At 33.1% G+C, this 20,153-nt stretch overlaps 1 protein-coding gene across 5 annotated transcripts in view; it reads left to right on the top strand.

Moving 5' to 3' along the window:
- BAZ1A (bromodomain adjacent to zinc finger domain 1A) overlaps nt 1-20,153 on the top strand; it is a 207,151-nt gene that overhangs the window by 55,027 nt on the left and 131,971 nt on the right. For 3 of the 5 annotated variants that reach the window (XM_074290579.1, XM_074290573.1, XM_074290575.1), the window contains exon 1: nt 1,863-1,949. The exons of 1 other annotated variant lie outside the window; for it this stretch is intronic. In XM_074290579.1, the coding sequence (XP_074146680.1) occupies nt 1,869-1,949 (81 nt within the window). In that variant the 5' untranslated portion in view covers nt 1,863-1,868. Of the gene's footprint in view, nt 1-1,857; nt 1,950-20,153 lie in introns of those variants that run through there. One more of the 5 variants, XM_074290574.1, reaches the window with a different exon arrangement.

Raw genomic sequence — 20,153 nt, 5'->3', positions numbered from 1 at the left:
AGATATGGCCTCTAAAATTGTTGATAACAGAATAGGGCACAGGTGGAGGAGAAGGATTGGTGGATTAGATAAAAAGCTCAGGCTTTGGCCATTGCTTTAGCAACAGCCAATGACCAGAATTATGGCTTCCATCATGCCAGCTCTTATTTTAAATGTAAAAAGGGTGAACATCAGTCAAAAAAGTGTCCTCTCAAGTTCTTGTGTCTGTGGCAAATCTCCAGGACTTTGACCCCTTTAACTGGGAAGGACACTGGAAAATTGGATGGCCAGCTACTCGGTTTTCCTCCACCTGAGGAGACTTAGACTGTCTGGGACCTTTGGAGAAGCCTGGCTCTCTCCTTGAATATCTTTTTGGCTGAATCAAGGGTGACTTTGGATAGAAGAAAAATTTTATCCCCTCTACTTTGGATAGAGGATAAGTCTTATCCCCTCCTTGACAGATACAGGAGCCAGTTTGTTCTCACCTCTTTCTCTGGTAAGACTTTTCCCTCCTTGTAGGCTTAGATGTGGCAAACCCAGAACTAGGAGATATATAGGCCCTGTGCTTATGAAGACTTCCTTTTTGTCTCATCAGTTTTGGCTTTTCCCCAAATACCCATATCCCTTGCTTGGCAGAGATCTTATGTCTAAGCTTGGCCCTATTTTTACATTACTCCTTCAGCTTTTCCTTGTTACCAATTGCCTATCTTCTGGCTCTCCTTTCCAAAAACTTATAGACTTGGAGATTTAGGAAGATGGCATACTAAGAAAGATCCAGAAACAATATCCCCTCAAACCCATCCAAGGATTGGTCTGAAGCCAATTTTTTCAATATGGTCTTGTCCCTTGTCAATCCCCTTGAAACATGAATGGTCCAGGAATTTCATGAAGTGAATAAAGCTGTGATCCTCATCCATCCAGTGATTCTGAATTCATACACCTTGGGACTAGGACCCTGGTTCTGCTTCCTAGTTTGCTGTAATTAATCTTAAAAATGTTTTGGACCCTGCCTATCAGTTTAGTTTGGACTGTGAGTGGGCCTCCCCCACTACCTTTCTGCTGGTCAATATACCTGTGACCTTTACCCTCGAAGACTTTTCCCCTTAACTGTAGTCAAACTAGAAGGGCACCTCACTTGTATACACTGGATCAGAGTTAAGCTAGTCCATGTTAACTCAGAGGATCCTGGCACATTTACCAGTTTGCCATCTTACTCCTGTGAACCAATGAAGGAATTACACTTTCTTTTTAAGAGATCCTGTAATTATTGATATTCTCATATCAAGAATTATTGCTTTTGACTATACCCCTGCAATTTCTTACTCTTTTCTTCTTCCTCTTTCTGTGAATCCATTAATGCAGAGGAAAGAAAGCACATCAGCAATCATATCCTTAGGGCATGGCTTTTGTTTTCTTATCTGACCCTCAGTACCTCCCTTCACCCTTTGTTTCTAGAGTCTTGTGCTACCAAAACATTTTACCTTCTGTTGGCTCTGCCCTGGCAATCTTGAGTCACACTATGAGTGGGAGGGAGAGGAGGGAAATTACCCTGAATGTCACCGGTTTTCCTTGTAAATATTCAAACTGCATAACACCTGAAAAAGATCACCTTCATAATCTGAAATCTATGTAAGTCTTATGGATCTCCCTGCCGAGCATGGTAAACTTGAAATCATTTTTCCAGGACCTAACATACCCCCTTATTGGGATTCCCTGGTATCCTTCTCCATCTTGCCAGAAGTCTCATTTGTTTTGTGTTCTGTGGACAACCTCTTTATGACTTAGTGCCAACGTCTATCCTTGCAAAACAACTCCTTAGTTCCTATCAACAGTGCAAGTAGGTGGTCAATTTCCTAACCTAAAGTCTTTTTTCTAAAGGGTACCCGTGGATGAGTTCAGCTTCTTACACTTGCCAAGGGAAGCCTATGGGGACCAAAGCAAATGACATCTCTCTACCCACTACACCCAAGGTAAATTTAAAAATCTTATCATCACTTTTGTCTATGGTACACTCCAGGGTTATGTCTGGAATGCAGATTCCAACAGTGATCCTACCCCTAACTCATCAATTCTCTTAGAACTACCTGTTCTTCAATATTAAGATTCCTAGGTTCTCTGCTCATCTTGGATCCCTTATAACGGGGAACATTTGTTTTTCCTCCATGTCTCCTCCAGAACCTTTTTCCAATGTGGTAATGGCTTATATGGAGCCCTGCTTCTCTTCTGTCAGGTATCTGCACTCTGGTTCATGCTATTCCTCCCTTCTTTATCCTAAACTCTACCAAACCTGTTCCCCAGTACTTTGATAAGTCCATTCATAGGCTCTAGTGAGTCTCTTTTCTGCTATGGAAATTGTAGGCAGAGTAGGAACTGGTGTAGGTGGCATATTCCTCACCCAATTTCAAAAGGATTACTAAGGTTAACCAGAATCTCTTTTAACTCCCTCACTAAACTAGAGATGCAGCATCACTCTCTTATTGTTGTAGTTCTCCAGAATCAATATGCATTGGACATTCTCACTGTGGCCAAGGGTAGCACCTATGGCTTCTACATGAATAAGTCAGGCAACATTCAGAACTCCATTGAGAAAACCAAGGAGATCCGCCTCCACTGAAAGTAGTAGGGTTCTTCTTCCCCTAAACCTCTCTTCCCCTTGGAAGACATGACTCATTTCTTTTTTGGCCCCACATGCCATTCTACTCTTTTAAATTAAAATACTGTTACCCCTTATTCCATTTCCCCCAATGAAGCAAAAGCTGCCTTTTGAGCAGCTCAAAGGGTATGATGAAGACCACCTGCATGCCCCTCTTTGTTGCTGACCATCACTAAACAATTACAGATAACAGGGCCTACATTCCTATTCCCTGATTCACATTACCCTTTCAAAAACAAAAAAAAGTAGGAAAATGAAGTGGGGCCCAGTAGGGCCTCTGTTTGTAGTTAGGGGCAGGAGAAGAAAATCAAATAATTGTTGCCCACTAGGACAAGAGCACAGATTGTAATAAACAGGATATGATTAACCATAAACACAGGTGCAAGGATATTGGATCTTGGTAAATAGGATGCCAGGAAGCAAGGGTCTTATATATATATATTTTTTTTTTTTCCTTGTTTGCTGGAACTCTGTCTTCCCAGAAATCAGCTAGAGTCAGGATCACTAAACGTCTTTATTCTCGATCTTTTACAGTCAAGGTCAGGGGCTTAGGCCTAGCTACTTCACACACACCTTCCTCCCTCCACCACCAGGAGAGACTGAGTCAGCTTCTTCCTCTCACTTCCTCTTCCTCCTCCTACTCCTCCCACACACATCACTCCCCCCTCTTTGTCCCACCAATCAAGTCAGCACAGAACAACTGGGGAGGGTCAACCTTCAAACAAGTTAATAGGGAACTGTCCAACTGGCAATTAGTCTCATGTGCTTCATTATCCAAGTGCATTGCTCAGTTCTAGCCCATTACACTTGTTTTTCTCAAAACTTGGCCAGAGGGTAAGAAGTAAGCATCTCTCTTGACAGGTCTACCTATTCTCCCTCCCCAGCTTTATCTTTTCTTATAAAATACTCATCCTCAAGTATTCCCTTAGAACTAACCAGTCCTCTGATATTGCTTCGTGCAGTCTTGCTTTATATGACAATAAAGCCTTTTTCTTTAAGAAACCAGATCAGTATCCAAGTAATTCTTAGCTATCGAACCTGTTCTCCCATTGTACTTCTTGCTGTTCTTCAAACAAGTTACCTATCTCTTAACTCCTGGCATTTTCACTGATTTTCCACTATGCCTGGAACTTTTTCACTTTTTATCTATCTCCTAGTTTCCATGATTTTCTTCAGGTCCCAGCCAAATTCCTATTTCCTGCAAGAATCTTTTGCTGATCCCTGTTAACTTAGTGTTTTTCATATAAGATTATCTTTTTTATTATTATTATTTTTTTTATTTATTGGCAAAACATATGCTTGGATGATTTTTTACAACATTATCACTGGCACTCACTTCTGTTCTGACTTTTCCCTTCTCTCCATCCCCTCCCCTAGATGACAAGCAGTCTTATACATGTTAATTATGTGATAGTATATCCTAGATACAGTATATGTGTGCAGAATTAAACAGGTAGTTCTCCTGTTGCACAGGGAGAATTGGATTTAGAAGGTAAAAATAATTTGGGAATTAAAAACAGTAGTACAAACAGTTTACACTCATTTCTCAGTGTTCTTTTTCTGGGTGTGGCTGATTCTGCCCATCTTGATCAATTGAAACTGAATTAGATCTTTTCTTTGTCAAAGATATCCACTTCCATCAGAATACATTCTCATACAGTATTGTTGTTGAAGTGTATAATGATCTCCTGGTTCTGCTCATTTCACTCAGCATCAGTTCATGTAAGTCTCTCCAAGCCTCTCTGTATTCCTCCTGCTGGTCATTTCTTACAGAACAATAATATTCCATAACATTCATATACCACAATTTACCCAACCATTCTTCAATTAATGAGCATCCATTCATTTTCCAGTTTCTAGCCACTACAAAAAGGGCTGCCACAAACATTTTGGCACATACAGGTCTCTTTTCCTCCTTTAGTATTTCTTTGGGATAAAAGCCCAATAGTAGCACTGCTGAATCAAAGGGTATGCACAGTTTGATAACTTTTTGGGCATAATTCCAGATTGCTCTCCAGAATGCATCAATGTCCCAGTTTTCCCATATCCCCTCCAACATTCATCATTATTTTTTCCTGTCATCTTAGCCAATCTGACAGGTATGTAGTGGTATCTCAGAGTTGTCTTAATTTGCATTTCTCTGATCAATAGTGATTTGGAACACTCTTTCATATGAGTGGAAATAGTTTCAATTTCATCATCTGAAAATTGTCTGTTCATATCCTTTGACCATTTATCAATTGGAAAATGGCTTGATTTCTTATAAATTAGAGTCAATTCTTTATATATTTTTGAAATGAGGCCTTTATCAGAACCTTTAACTATAAAAAGGTTTTCCCAGTTTGTTGCTTCCCTTCTAATTTTCTTTGTTTGTACAAAGGCTTTTTAATTTGATATAACCAAAATTTTCAATTCTGTGATCAATAATGATCTCTAGTTCTTCTTTGGTCACAAATTCCTTCCTCTTCCACAACTCTGAGAGGTAAACTATGTTCCTCTAATTTATTTATGAACTCGTCCTTTATACCTAAATCATGGACCTATTTTGATCTTATCTTGGTATATAGTGTTGTGTGGGTCCATGCCTAATTTCTGCCATACTAATTTCCAGTTTTCTCACCAGATTTGTCAAGTAGTGAATTCTTATACCAAAAGTTAGGATCTTTGAGTTTGTCAAACACTAGATTGATATAGTTATTGACTATTTTGTCTTGTGATCCTAACCTATTCCATTGATCAACTAATCTATTTCTTAGCCTGCTGCTGTACAATATAGTTTTAGATCAGGTACAGCTAGGCCACTTTCATTTGATTTTTCTTTTTCATTAATTCCCTTGAAATTCTCGACTTTTTGTTCTTTCATATGAATTTTGCTGTTATTTTTTCTAGGTCATTTGGGAATGTTTCTTGGTTTCTTGGGAATCTGATTGGCATGGCACTAAATAAATAGATTAGTTTAGGGAGTATTGCCATCTTTATTATATTCAGTTGGCCTATCCAAGAGCACTTAATATTTTTCCAATTATTTAAATCTGACTTTACTTGTGTGGAAAGTGTTTTGTAGTTTTGCTCATATAATTCCTGACTTTCCTTTAGTAGATATGCTATCGAGAGCTATTTTGAATGGAATTTCTCTTTGTATTTCTTGCTGTTGGATTTTGTTGGTGATGTATAAAAATGCTGAGGATTTATGTGGATTTATTTTGTATCCTGCAACTTTGCTAAAGTTATGAATTATTTCTAATAGCTTTTTAGTAGAATCTCTGGGGTTCTCTATGTATACCATCATATCATCTGCAAAGAGTGATAGTTTGGTTTCCTCCTTACCTACTCTAATTCCTTTAATCTCTTTTTTGACTCTTATTGCTGAGGCTAGTGTTTCTAATAGAGTATTGAATAATAATGGTGATAGTGGGCAACTTTCCTTTACTCCTGATCTTACTGGGAAAGGTTCCAGTTTTTACCCATTACCTATGATGCTTACTGATGGTTTTAAATATATGCTCCTGACTATTTTGAGGAAAAGTCCATTTATTCCTATCCTCTCCAGTGTTTTTATTAGGAATGGATATTGGATTTTATCAAATGCTTTTTCTGCATCTATTGAGATGATCATATGGTTTTTGTTAATTTGGTTATTGATATAGTCAATTATGCTAATAGTTTTCCTAATATTGAACCAGCCCTGCATTCCTGATATAAATCCTACTTGGTCATAGTGTATTATCCTGGGGATGATTTTCTGTAATCTTTTTGCTAATATTTAAGATTTTAGCATCAATATTCATTAGGGAGATTAGTCTATAATTTTCTTTCTCTGTTTTCAACCACCTGATTTAGGTTTCAGTACCATGTTTGTATCATAAAAGGAATTTGATAGGACTCCTTCAATCCCTATTTTTTCAAATAGTTTATATAGCATTGGAATTAATTTTTCTTTAAATATTTGGTAGAATTCACTTGTAAATCCATCTGGTCCTGGGGATTTTTTCTTAAGGAATTGGGTTAATAGCTTGTTCTATTTATTTTTCTAAAATGGGACTGTTTAGACTATTTAATTCTTCCTCTGGTAATGTGAGCAAGCTATATTTTTGAAGGTATTCTTTCATTTCATTTAAGTTATCGAATTTATTGGCATAAAGTTGGACAAAGTAACTCCTAATTATTGCTCTAATTTCCTCTTCATTAGTGGCGAATTCTCCCTTTTCATTTTTAAGACTAACAATTTGATTTTTGTCTTTTTTTAAATCAGATTTACTAAGGGTTTGTCTATTTTGTTGGTTTTTTCATAGAATTAACTCTTAGTTTTATTAATTAATTCAATAGTTTTTTTACTTTTAATTTTATTGATTTCTCCTTTTATTTTTAGAATTTCAAGTTTAGTTTTTGACTAGGGGGTTTTAATTTGTTCTTTTTTAGCATTTTTAGTTGTAAGCCCAATTCATTAATCTTCTCTTTCTCTATTTTATGCAAGTAGGCCTCTAGAGATATGAAATTTCCCCTTATTATCACTTTGGCTGCATCCCACACATTTTGGTATAATGTCCCATTATTGTCCTTTTCTTGGTTGAAGTTATTAATTATGTCTATGATTTGCTGTTTCATCCAATCGTTCTTTGGTATGAGATTATTTAGTTTCCAATTATTTTTTGGTCTATTTTCCCCTGGCTTTCTATTGAATGTAATTTTCATTGCATTGTGGCCTGAAAAGAATGCTGTTACTATTTCTACTATTTTTGCCTTCATATAAGATTATCTTGAGTTTATCTTGTCTTTATGGTTTGTACATGGTTGTCTTTATGTTCTTTTTTTATTACATTGAGGTTGAGAGTTTTTTAGCCCCTTTCTTTGTATCTCTCCAATGCTTAGCATATCTGTTTAATAAGTACTTTATAGCTATTTGCTTGCTTTTCCTATTATTATTTTTTTTTTCACTGAAGCCTTCTAATATGCTGGTTTTCCCTATTTAAAAAAAAAAAAAAAAAAAAAAAAGGTTTTACTAGACCTAGCCATCCTTTTTAGCTGTCACCATATCTCTTCTGACCTCATCACTCAACTGAAACTGTTTTCCATTAAAGTTATAATCTGCTATTTATTTTTAAGATATATACTTGTTGATGTCTTATGGTTTTTATATATCACCAAATCCCTCTCAGGAGAATGCTTCCCCTTTCTTCTTCCCAGACAGCCATCTCATATAACAAATATCAATCAAACTAAATAGCACATTGAAAAAATATGAAAATATATTCAACACACTTGTGGGCCTCTGATGTGGTATTATGGAATGGAGTTAGGATGGAGGTAAAAAGTTTTTACCTCTATTATTTGGAGTTATACTTGTTCTTTGTAATTTTATAACATTCACTTTTGATTTGTGTATGTATTTCCATTTTTACATAATTGTTGTCATTATGTATGGGCTTTTTATTTGAGACTGCTAACTTCACTCTGTACTACTTCATAGAATTTCCATGTTTTTCTTTATTCACCATTCTTGTCATTTCTTAAATATTCTTTTGTGTTTTTACACCACAGTTTGTTTAGCCATTCCTCAAATAGTACACATATACTTTTAATTTTCCAAAATAATTATACTGATCTGTAACATTATCAGAACTAGCAACATTAGTGTGTTTATTTCTCACAATCCCTTCACCATTTACTATGTCCATTTTTAGTAATTTTTGCTAATTTCAGGGTATGAGGTAAAACCATCAGGGTTATTATCATGCATAACATTTCTCTTATTAGTGATCTGGAACATTCATGTGGTTGTTAATAGTTTGCAATTTCTTCATTTCAGAACTGGCTACACCTATCATTTGACAGCTTATTCTTTGGGGGATAGTTTCTGGTAATACACACAACATTGTTAATTATTTAAATATCTTGGATTCCAAATCTATACCAAAGAAATTTGGTATAAAAATTTTTTCTCCATTGAATTCGTCAGTATAAATGCTTTACAATCTCCAGTAATCAAAGTTAACTAATTTATCTTTTGTATTTGCCTTGCTAAGAATACATCTTCTATTTAAAGCTGTGAAAAGAATACAGTCTATTACTTTTCTAATTTTAAATGGTAAAGTCTTTAATATTAATGTTATTTATCCACTTAGAGTCACTATGGAATAATTATAAAATGCTTTAAGTTTTGTAAATCACGTAAATATATATTAAAATCATTTTGTCCTCTCAACAATCTTGTAATGTAGATGCTATTATTATTCTGAATTTACAGATAAAGAAACTGAATTTACAGGTGAAATGAAGGTTAAGGGACTTCAGAGTTATAGAACTAGTAAATGTCTGAGGCTGTATTTGACCTCAGGTCAATTCCATACTCTGTAATTTCTAGTTGCCTACAAATGTGGTATACAGTGTTGATCCAAGCCTTATTTCTGCCAAACTGCATTCCATTTTTTCCCAGAGTTTGTTTGTTTGTTTTTTGTTTGTTTGTTTGTTTTTTGTTTGTTTGTTTTGTTTTTTATCTAATGAGTTTCTTTGCATTTGATGTTCTCTAGTTTCTTGAACTGGAAAGTTTGTTGAGTGTTCCTCTGGCTAGTCCTGTTCCATTGATCTTTCCCTCAATTTTTAAATATAGTTTGAGGTCTGAAAGTTCTATTCCCACTTTATCCCCATTATTATTTCTGCTTTTGAATTTTGTTGCCATTTTACTGAGTTTTATGTAGTATCCTTTTGAAAATTTGATTGTTATAATACTATAAATGTAAATTAACTTTGGTAGTATTTTTATTATAGTGGCATACTCTATCCATTGGTTATTCTTTCAAATAATTAAATTCTTTATATTTTTAAGGAGAACTTTGTCATTGAATATATACAGCTATTTTGTGTGCTTCACATTTTATTATCTAGTATGTGAGTTGGCTTTCTTTCATAACCTCTTGAATTTTAAAATTATTATGTGGAAATGCTAATGATTTTTGATGGTTTATTTTATAGACTGCAAACTTTGCTGAAGCCACTGGCCACTGTCTCAATATCTATGCTGATATTCTAGGATTTGGATTTTCTGTTTTATATTTTAAACACATTTTTTTGATGGCATTTGTTTTTTATATCATCATAGTTTTCCTAATATCCCTAATCCCCTTATAAGCCATTTCAGATAATAAATCATTTTTTTTAAAGGAAGAAAAATCTGAAAATATACGCAATGTGCAATACCTGTAAACGTCTCACTGTGATAGGGTGTTTTGTTCTTTCATATCTCTTCATTGGAGTCATTATTGATCTTTGTAATTTTGGTACATTCATTTCTGATTATTTGTGTATGGCTGTTCTTTTAGTTTACATTGTAGTCATTGTGTATATATTTTTCTTGCCAGTATTTACTTCATTCTGCATCACTTAATGAAGATATGCTTTTCTACCTTCACAGATTTAATATTACATTATTTCATATATCATAATTTGCTTAGCCATTCTCCAATCATTGGGTATCTATTTTGTTTCCAATTATTTGAACAGAAAAAGTGCTAATATATATATTTTGGTATATAAGAGGAATTTCTTCTTATTGGTTTCTTTGAGATATAAGTCCAATAATGAAGTCTCTGGATCAAAGGGTACAGACATTTTAGTCATTCATTAATATGTAATAATATGTATTAATAATGTATTAATATGTAATATGGCCCAATGATTGTGCCATATTACAGCTCTACTAAATAGATCACCAATTGTTGGTTTATCATTCCACAATGCATTTAACATTGTATATTTTGTCACTTTTGCAAGTTTGCAGAGTATGAAGTTGAAATTTCAGGATTGATTTGATGTTACTATTATTAATTATTATTATTATTATTAGTGATTTGGAGCATTTTTATGTAGTTATGAATACTTTGTAATTCTTCTTTTAAAAACTGTTTTGCTGGGACACTAATATATTGTTGGTAGAATTGTGAATGAATCCAGCCATTCTGGAGAGCAATTTGGAACTATTCTCAAAAAGTTATCAAACTGCATGCCCTTTGATCCATCAGTGTTTCTACTGGGCTTATATCCCAATGAGATCTTAAAGAAGGGAAAAGGGACAATATGTACAAAAATATTTGGCAGCCCTTTTTGTAGTGTCAAGGAAATGGAAATTGAGTGAATGGCCTTCTGACTGATTTCAGAAAATCCTGGAAAGATTTACATGAACTGATGCTAAGTGAAATGAGGAGAATGAAGAGAACATTATAGATAGTAACAAGATTATGTGATGCAGTGATTCAAGGCAATTTAGGAGGGAGAATGCCATGTGCATCCAAAGAAAAAACTGGAGACTGAATATGGATCGAAGCGTAGTACTTTCACCTTTTTTTTTTTCATGGTATTTTCCCCTGTTGGTGTGATTTTAATTGTACAACATGACAAACATGAAAATATATTTAAAAGAATTTATCACATTGCTTGCTGTCATGGAGAGGGAGAAGGTAAGGGAGGGTTGGAGATACAAAGTCTTAGAATGTTGAAAACTTTCTTTACATGTATTTAAAAAATAAAATACAATTGAAAATTTTTAAAAAAAGTAAATAAAATGGCAAAATAAATAATACATTATAAAACAGATTACATTTCTCTCTTTATCTTTCTCTCTCTCTCTTTTCCTCCCCCCTCCCACCTCCCCATCCCTGTGTGTGTGTGTGTGTGTGTGTGTGTGTGTGTGTGTCCCTCTCTAATAGAATGATTTTTAATATTAAGGTCACATACCTGTTTAGAATAAATTGTGAAATATGGTGCAATGTGTTGATATAAGCCTAATTTATGCCAGACTACTTTCTAGTTTCCCAGCAATTTGTATCAAAGAAGTTCTTTCCAAGGTAATTATGTTTTCAAACTTAGTAAACAAATTGAGGTCCATTGATTTCTGATTTTCCTTGGTCTAATCCAATTTTAATCCAATTCCAGTTACTTAGTCAATAGCAGATGATTACTGCTTTATAATTTGAGATCTGGAAGTGCCAATTTTTCCATGTCTTATCTCTTTTCATAATTTATTTCTCTTGACATTCCTGATCTTTTCTTTTTTCCAAATTAATTTTCATGTTATTTTATAAAGTATTGCAAAGTATCCCCTTGGTAATTTGATTGCTTTAGTGCTTAAAAAGTAGATTAGCTTTGGTAGTATTTAACTTTTTATTATTTATTTTTATTTAACTTATTCAGCTATGAGTGCTGAATACTCCTACATCTATTTAAATTATTTATTTCTTTAGGGAGCAATCTGTAATTGAATCTATTAAAAGAGTGTTATGTGTATGTGCTGTAAGTGCTAAATTGCTATCCAAATATTTTATGCATTAGGTAATTATTTGAAATGGAATTTTCCTTTTATACAATTATTGATAATTATTATTACTTAGATTATATTATTATTAAATAGAAATGCATTTTGATTTTTGAAGGTTTATGGTCTGCAACTTTTGTCAAGCTATTGTCTCAATTAGTATCTGTTGATTCTTTAGGATTTTTTAATTATACCTTCTTAAGTAAATAAAGATGATTTTAGCTCCTTTTTACCTTTAATATCTTTCTCTTGTCTTGTTGATGCTAGAATGTTCAGAACCATATCGAATAATAGTAGAGAAAGTGGGTATTCTTACTTTACTCTCAAATTTATTAGAAAAGATTCTAGTGCATGCCCATTGCATATGTGCTTGCTTTTTGGTTTTAGATAAATGCTTTTAATGATTTTTTCAGAAGTCCTATGTTTTATCCTTTGCAGGGTTTGGGATTTTTTGGTGCTATATTTTGTTTTGTTTTGGGGAAATGCTTTTTTTGCATTTATTGAGGTAATTAAGTGATTTTGAATATTTTGGTTTTTAATATATTTTGATTGTTTTTCTAATGTTTTCCTGATAGAAATGCAAAATGGTCATTATGAATTCTGGATAAATCACTGTGGTCTAATTGGATTTTGTTTAAAATTTTTGAATCTGTATTCATTAATCATTTTGGCCGGTAATTTTCCTTTTGTCTTATTTTTCCCTTGTTTAGGTATTAAGACTGTATTTGTCTCATAAAGAATTCTGGTAGATTGCTTTAAATTTTAAAAAATTTTATTTATTTAATATTTTTCCCCAGTTACATTCAAAATAAATATTTTTTCCACATTTGTTTTTAAGATTTTTGAATTTTAGGTTCTTTCCCTTATCCCTACCCAGAATTAAGAAACCACATGTGAAGTTGTGCAAAAGATTTCCATAAAAGTTAAGTTGTAAAAGAAAATAAGATTTCCCACCCTAATGAAAATAAAAACCCTGAAGAAAAATTAAATTAAAAAGGAGATAGAGAAAAAGAGAGTCCTTCAATTTGTATCAGACACAATGAGTTCCTTCTCTTGGTATGGATAGAATTTTTCTTCAGAAGTTCTTCAGAGTAGTCATGGATAATTGTACTACTGAGAATAGCAAAGTCATTTGCAACAGGTCATCCCAGAGTATTGTTATTATTTTGTATGCAGTACATTTTACTTTATGGAGGACGACTTCCCCAGGGTTTTTTTTTTTTCTGAGAGCATCTTGCTCATCATTTTCCAGAGTATGATAATATTCCATCACAAACACATACTACAGTTTATTGAGTCATTCCCCAAATGATGAGAACCCCTCAATTTCCAATTTTTTTTGTCCTGAGAATTGCTATGAATATTTTTTGTATAATAGATCATTTTCCTTTTTAAATTTTTTTAATTTTTGACAAAAATTTTGAATTTTTGAATAGTCAACTATTCATGACTAGTAGTGATGTTGTTAAGGTCAAAGAATATGCATGAATTTTTAGCCCTTTTTATATCCCTTTTGATCATTTATTAATTGGGGCATGGCTCTTATTTTTTATAATATTGACTGAGTTCCCTCTATGTTTGATAAATAAGGCCTTATGAGAGAACACTGCTTTGAAATATTTTACAAGTACTATTACTAACTATATTTTCTTCCATTTATTCTCTCTTACCCAGTCCTTTCTCAACAGTGTTTTGCTACTGACCACTCCAATCCCCAATATGTCCTTTCTTTTATCACCCCCTTATATTTCTATATATAAGGTAGATTTCTATACCTCTTTATTGAGTATGTATGCTATCTCCTATTTGAGCCAATTTTGATGAGAGTAAGAGTTCCCTTACTCACCCTCTCCTCCCCTGCTTGCCTTCTATTGTAAAAGCTTTTTCTTGCCTTTTTTTTTTTTTTTTTTTTAGGGAGGTAATTTGCACCATTTTACCTTTCCATTTTCCTTTTTCCCAGTACATTTTCTTCTATATTCCTTAATTTCATCATTTTTGAAAAAGACATTATCCCTTCATATTCAACTCACAGTTGTGCCCTTTGTCTATACAGATTCCTTCTAACTGCCATAATAATGAGAAAGTTCTAATGAGTTACAAGTATTATCTTTCCATGTACGAATGTGAACAGATAAACTTTATTAAATCCCTTATGATTTATCACTTTCCTGACTACTTCCTTATGCTTCTCCAGACCCTGTATTTGAAAATCGAATTTTCCATTCAGCTCTGGTCTTTTCCTCATGAATGCTTGAAAATTCTCTATATCATGGAACTTTTTCTTCTGAAGGATTATATTCAGTGTTGCTGGGTAAATAATTCTGGATTGAATGCTTGTTTTTAAGAATAGTTTTGAAATTGAGTACTGTTCTTTAAATAATCTATAGAACCCATGAATCCATCACAAACAAGAAGTTTGTTGTTATTTTCTTTAGTAGTTTTACTATATAGAATTCTATTTCCTTTTTTGAGATTAAGTTACTTGAGATCTTTCTCTGGTCTTCTCACCCACTGCATTTTGTATTCTTCAAGGCATTGTTCTATAACTTTTGTATTCTTAATTTTGTTAAAATACAATTATGCAAAATTGTTCTTTTTATTTTTTCTGGTTTTCTTGAGATTTTGCCTTGTTTGCTTTTTTATTATTTTATTTTTCTCTCTTAAAAATCTGATTATCTGAAACTATTAATTTTATTAACATTTCTATTTATTACTAATATGTTTTCTTTTTGGTTCCTAATTTGTTTCTCCTCATTTTTAATATTTCCTTGCTTGTCTTTATCTTAGGTTTATTTATTTGTTTGCTTTCTAGTTTTTAAAAATTGCATATTCAACTAGTTAATTTGCTCTTTTTCTATTAATGTATGTTTGTAGGAATATGATTTTCCCTCTAAGGATTGCTTTAGCTGTTCCCCAGAAATTTTGGTTTGTTATTATCATGTTTTTTCAAATACTTATTGTTTCTATGGCTTGTTCTTTGACCCACTCATTTAGAATTTCAATATTATGTTTCCATTTGGTACACTCTTTTGGTTGTGGTCCTGAAAGTAACTTTTTATTGAATTATAATCTATATAGGATGCATTACTATTTCTGCCTTTTTACTTCTACCCCACCCAATATCTCTGTGGCTAATAAATGGTCAATATATGTAAAAGTTCTGTGTTTTGCTTAGAAACATGTGTTCTCTTGCAGTACTATTTAGAAGATTTCTTAGATCTTTTAGATTTAGTTTCTCCAGCAATTTGTTTAGTTAAACATTTTCCTTTATCTTTCTGTTAGACTTACTCAAAATTGAGGGAGGGATATTGAAGTTTCCTGTCATTTCATATCCATATATTCTTGTAATCAGTTAATGTCCCCTTTATGAATTTGGATGCTAAAGCACTTGAAGAATATAGGTTCAGTATTAATATTAGTTTGTTGATTAAGATTTCTTTTAGCATAATGGTTTCCTTTTTTGTTACTTTTAAAATCATATAGTTTCTTTTTTATTCCTTTTAATTTTCATTTCTTTCAGTATAATAGCTTTTTAAAGTTTATTTTTGCTTTGTCATATAGTGTAATTGTGACTCCTGCTTTTTTGGATTCATTGACATACAATACATTTAACACTCCAAACCCACTTCCTCAGTTTTATTCTTTGATTTTAAATGTGTTTCTTGTGAGCAACAGTGTGTAGGATTTTGTTTTCTTATTTAAAAACTTGCTTTTCATTTTATTGGATAGTTTGATCCATTTATATTTAAAGTTAAGAGATTTATATTTCTTCCATTTGTCCCTAATATTGGGTTTCTTTCAAGTTACATTTTCCCTTCTACTGCTATTAGTTACTTTAATTTACTCTTTTTAAAGTTGATTCTATTCTCACTGGTTCTCTTACCTTATCCTTGATCCTTTCACCCATTTGTTACCCCTTTTCTATTGGAATTTTGCTTATAAATTCCTTTTTTTCTTTCTTTCTTTTATCTGGTTAATTCTTCTCATGTTCCCCACCACCATCCTAATTAGTTTCCTTTCTTCTTCATCTAGTCCTGTTTATTAGATCTTGAATTTCATTTTTGTGCCACTTTCCAGAGGAGATTTCTCTCTCTCATTATTTTTACTATCCATCCTCCCTTTTTATTCTAAATTGGGGGACCTTATATTTATCCAGAACCTTTCTCTTTGCATTTTTCATGGAATCAATACTTTTCTGGGTTCTCCCTTCTAAGCAATTTCTGCCACTGCTTTGTAGAATTTGTTGCATAGTGCTACTCCTTCCTTTAAAAAAAAATGAGCCTTAATTCCATGAAAATGCCAGTTTCTTTAATGAAAAAATGCAAATGAAGGTGGCCTAGCTGTGCCAGACCTAAAACTATATTACAAAGCAGCGATCAGCAAAACCACTTGGTATTGGCTAAGAAATAGAGTACTCGATCAGTGGCTAGGTTCACAAGACAAAATATTCAGTGACTATAGTAATCTAGTGTTTGACAAACCCAAAGGGCCCAGCTTTTTGGATAAGAACTCACTACCTGCCAAAAACTGCTGGGAAAATTGGAAACTACTTTGGCAGAAACTAGGCATTGACCCACACCTAACAATGAATACCAAGATAAGTTCGAAATGGATTAATGATTTAGACATAGTGATATTAATAAGCAAATTAGAAGAACATAGGATAGTTCACTTCTCAGATCCATGGAGAAGGAAGGAATTTATGACTAAAGAAGAACTAGAGATTATTATTGAACATAAAAATAGATAATTTTGATTATATTAAGTTAAAAGTTTTTGAACAAATAAAACTAATGCAGACAATATTAGAAGGGAAGCAATAAACTGGCAAAACATTTTTACCAAGGGTTCTGATAAAGGCCTCATTTCTAAAATATATAGAGAATTGATTCAAATTTATAGGAATTCAAGCCATTCCCCAATTGATAAATGGTCAAAGGATATGAACAGACAATTTTTAGAGGAAATTGAAACCATTTCTAGTCATATGAAAAGATGCTTTAAATCACTATTGATCAGAGAAATGCAAATTAAGACAACTCTGAGACAACTACACACCTGTCAAATTGGCTAAGATGACAGGAAAATATAATGATGAATGTTGCAGGATATGTCGGAAAACTGGGACAATAATACATAGTTGATGGAATTGTGAATGGATCCAACCATTCTGGAGGGCAATCTGGAACTATGCCCAAAGAGCTATCAAACTGTGTATACCCCTTGACTCAGAAGTGCCACTACTGGTTCTGTATTTCAAGGAAATCATGAAGGAAGGAAAAGGACTCAAATGTGTAAAATTGTTTGTGGCAGCCCTTTTTGTAGTGGCAAGAAACTAGAAACTGAGTAGATGCCAAACAGTTGAAAATGGCTAAATAAGTTACAGTATATGAATGTTATGGAAAATTATTGTTCTATAAGAAATGACCAGCAGGATGATTTCAGAGAGGTCTGAACTTACATGAACTGATGCTAAGTGAAATGAACAGAACCAGGAAAACATTATACATGGCAATAAGAAGATTATACAATGATCGATTCTAATGGACATAACTCTCATCAACAATGAAATGATTGAGGCTAGTTTCAATGATCTTGTGATGAAGAGAGCCATCTACATCCAGAGAGAGGACTGTGGGAACTGAGTATGATGAATCATAACACAGCAGTTTCATTGTTTTTTTTGTTGTTTGCTTGAATTTTATTTTCTTTCTCATTTTTTTCTTTTTGATTTGATTTTTCTTGTGCAGTAAGGTAATTGTATAAATATGCATATATTGGATTTCACATATTTTTACCATGTTTAACATTGAATTACTTGTTATCTAAGGGAAGGCATGGGGTAAGAGGAGGGAAATTGGAACACAAGACTTTGCAAGGGTTAATGTTTAAAAAAATTATCCATGCATATGATTTGAAAATTAAAAACTTTAATAAAAGATTTTTTAAAAATAAAAATTAAAAAAAATTTAAATGCCAATTCCTACAATTATTTCAGAAAAGACACTATCCCATGGCACAATGCATACAACCTACCCTTGAATTATATAGCCTACCCTTGACTTATACCCTCCCCTGCTTGCCTTCCTTTCTAATTTGCCTCAAAGTATCCTCCCTGAATCAGTGTCCACTACCCCAGGTACCAGGTACCCCCAGGAACTCTCAATTTCCCTCCCCTTCCTACTTAAAAGGCAAAATGAGTAGTCTTTGTAGGCATCAAATCCTGTAGACAACAATAAGCACAAGTCCCCAACTCTTTTCACAGAACATCTGTCCCCCCAGAAGCATTCATTAGTGTACTTTGTCCCATCAATAAAACAAGAATGAAAATTCAGGGAAAGGGAACACATATCTGGGTCTAAAATAGAACTCAGCTCTAATACCTGACCACCAGAACCTCCGAGAGCCTAATTCAGAAGAACAAAATTTGTACAGGCTGCAATAACACTAGGGTAGCATTTCTTTGTGTTGCCAGGTCAGAGAAATAAGGAATAGAGGGAATTAGGTAAAATACTATGTGATACTTAAACTAAACCTGAAGGAAAGTTATTGGGCTCAATAACTATATAGTGCCAATTATGTCTCCCTAAAAAGTTTCTTGTGGCAGAGAGCTAAACTAGTGATCCATGAATTGTCTAACATAAGAGGTAGTTGAGGTACTGGGAGAAGGAGTCAGAAAGTGAGCAACAGGATAAAACAAGGAAGGAGGAAGAAATTTATTAAATTTCAGGATAAAGAGATTAAATCAAAAGGTTCAATATTAATAGCTGAAAAATATGGCTTCCAGATAGAGTAAAGATATTTAGGCATCTATTAATAAATGCTACAAAACAAAGGAAATTGTGAATATTTCGCAAAAGGAAAGTGGTAGGATGCTTACTTCATGATTTTTAAGGATAAATTATATTGGTACTATTTTTTTATTAAAATTATTTTAGTCATATGAAAAAATGGCTTTAAATCACTATTGATAAGAGAAATCCAAATTAAAACAACTCTGAGGTACCACCTTACATCTATCAGATAGGATAAAATGAGAGGAAAAGATGATAAATATTGGAGGGAATATGGGAAAACTGGGACACTAACGAATTGCATTCTGGAGAGCAATTTGAAACTATGCCCAAGGGGCATATCCTTTGGGCAGTGCCACAATTGGGTCTGTAATCTAAATAAATTATAAAAGAGGAAAAAGGACCCACAGCATAAAAATATTTGTAGCAGCTCTTTTTGTGATGGCAAAGAATTGGAAAATGAATAGATGCCCATCAATTGGAGAATGGCTGAGTAAGTTATAATATATGAAAGTGATGGAATATTATTATTCTACCAACAAATGGGGAAAAAAAGAGTCTGGAAACCAGATTTACATGAAGTGATGTAAAGTGAAGCAAGCAGAACCCAAACATTTTTTTCTCAGCAATTCATCGATCAAGGGAATGCCAATAAACTTTAAACGAAAAACATCATAGACATCTAGAGAGAGAACAGTGGAGATTGAACACAGATCAATGCATAATATTTTCACCTTTTTTTTCACTTTTTTGCCCTTGTTTTTTTCCCCATGGTTCTCTGTATTCTGATTTTTCTCCACCAACATGACTCATATGGAAATATGTAAAAAATGAATGTATATATATATATATATAATATAACATAAAAAAATTTAAAAAGAAAAAACTTTTAAAATTAATTTTAAAAATCTGTCTACGAATCATCAGAACCGGGAGAATTTTCTTTGGTAATTCTATTGACTTTTCTTATATTGGATTATTTTATTTTAAAAAAAATTTTTTAAAGGCTTTTTATTTTCAAAACATATGGAAAGTGCAGCTAAATGGCACAGTGAATAGAGCAGCAGCCCTGAGGTCAGGAGAACCTGAATTCAAATTTGACCTCAGATACTTAATACTCCTAGCTGTGTGACCCTGGGGAAATCACTTAACTCAAATCGCCTCAGGACAAAAAAAAAAAACAAAAAAAAAAACAAAAAACAACAACACATGGGTAATTTTCAACATTCATCCCTCCAAAAGCTTATGTCCCAATTTTTTTTTCTCCTGCCCTTCCCTCCACCCTTTTTCCTAAATGACAAACAATATATTGGTTTAATCTTAAGATTTTTATTTGGTCTTAGTTTGAAGGTTTTACATTTTTGATAGTACCCCTTTTTTTGTTTTTGTCTTTTTAGCTTGGTTTGGTTTTTAGTTGTTTTTT

Source organism: Sminthopsis crassicaudata, chromosome 2 (assembly GCF_048593235.1).
Source record: "Sminthopsis crassicaudata isolate SCR6 chromosome 2, ASM4859323v1, whole genome shotgun sequence".
NCBI lineage: Eukaryota > Metazoa > Chordata > Mammalia > Dasyuromorphia > Dasyuridae > Sminthopsis > Sminthopsis crassicaudata.
Note: the sequence above shows the minus strand (reverse complement) of the source record. Positions and strands in the feature narration are given on the sequence as shown.